A 1,124-nucleotide genomic window follows, 5' to 3' on the forward strand; every position below is an offset into this window, starting at 1 on the left:
GCATGTACTCCAACTAACAGGCCCAGCCTGGCTACAGCTTCCTAAACCACCCTCTGCTGGCTGGCTAGACTCTGCTTGGTTTTTTTCTTACAATCACCTATTTTCTTCTGCATGTGGAAACCAGTGACATTGTTTTCTGATTGACAAACGTAAGTTCCTTCCAAAACCAGTGCGTTCTGAACTGTCACAGGGCTGCCAACCAAACAACCTTCTCACACATATTTACTCACGATTGCAGTCTCTGATAAGTTGTTTCCTTCTCTGTGCTTCCCCTTCAGGCCTGTCCAAGGGAGGGTCATGGCCAGGAGGCCTATTTACACTTACCCTGCTCAGGGGCCTCCATCCCACCTGGCTGAGGGGCCTGAGCACACAGAAGGGCAGGAGGTAGTGGAGGATGGTCAGCAGCCAGGAGCGCAGTTTCAGAGCAGGTCTGGACATGCAGCTCAGCTGGCCTAGCCTCTGCCATAGGGCCAGCTGGGGAAAGTACAACCTGCAGGACACATGTCCAACCGTGGCCTGGGTCAGTGCCTAAGTCTGGAGGAACCTGAGGAGCAACGCCTCAGCCAGTGCCGGTCCTGCTCCCTACCCCTACCCCGCCCCCTCGCCTCCCCAGCAAGCTGCCTCTCTCCCCAATGGAACCAAAGAGTTCCAGCAGGCATTGCAGTGCCCATTCCATTCTAACCAACTCAAGTTGTGAGGCAGGGGCCTGGNTGCCTGACTACTGGGCTTATTTCCTAGTGTCTCCCACCTGCCGGCCGGCTGAGTAAGCAGCAGCTCAGGAACGACTCCTAGGAACCTCTAAGTACAGCAGCAGCCTGAGCAAAGGCCTTGGAGCCCCTAATGGGAAGGAAGAGAACCTGCCATATACCCACAACCTCCCATGCTTAGGAGGGTTGGGACCCAAAGACAGTTCTATCCTCACAGGTGCCAGAAAGACGAGACACAGTGCCATGAGCCTAGACAGTTGGGCNACACCTGCCAAGTCTTTTGTTACTCCATTGTGGCACCTGGGAAAACCTTCAGTCTTTTGCTTCCTCTTCTGCTAAATGGTAGGGTGTAGCAGTGGCTTCATCCACAGGCTCAGGAGGCTCTCCACCTAGCTCCAAAGCCGCCTCCCTGCTCTG

General features: G+C 54.9%; 1 protein-coding gene across 1 annotated transcript in view; it reads right to left on the reverse strand.

The window, feature by feature from the left end:
* The window catches only part of LOC110283893 (phosphatidylserine decarboxylase proenzyme, mitochondrial-like), an 8,438-nt gene that overhangs the window by 4,536 nt on the left and 2,778 nt on the right, over positions 1 to 1,124 (reverse strand). The window contains exon 4 of the mRNA XM_029471382.1: positions 325 to 490. Coding sequence (XP_029327242.1) covers positions 325 to 490 — 166 coding nt within the window. The remainder of the gene's footprint in view (positions 1 to 324; positions 491 to 1,124) is intronic.

Source organism: Mus caroli, chromosome 17 (genome assembly GCF_900094665.2).
Source record: "Mus caroli chromosome 17, CAROLI_EIJ_v1.1, whole genome shotgun sequence".
Taxonomy (NCBI): domain Eukaryota; kingdom Metazoa; phylum Chordata; class Mammalia; order Rodentia; family Muridae; genus Mus; species Mus caroli.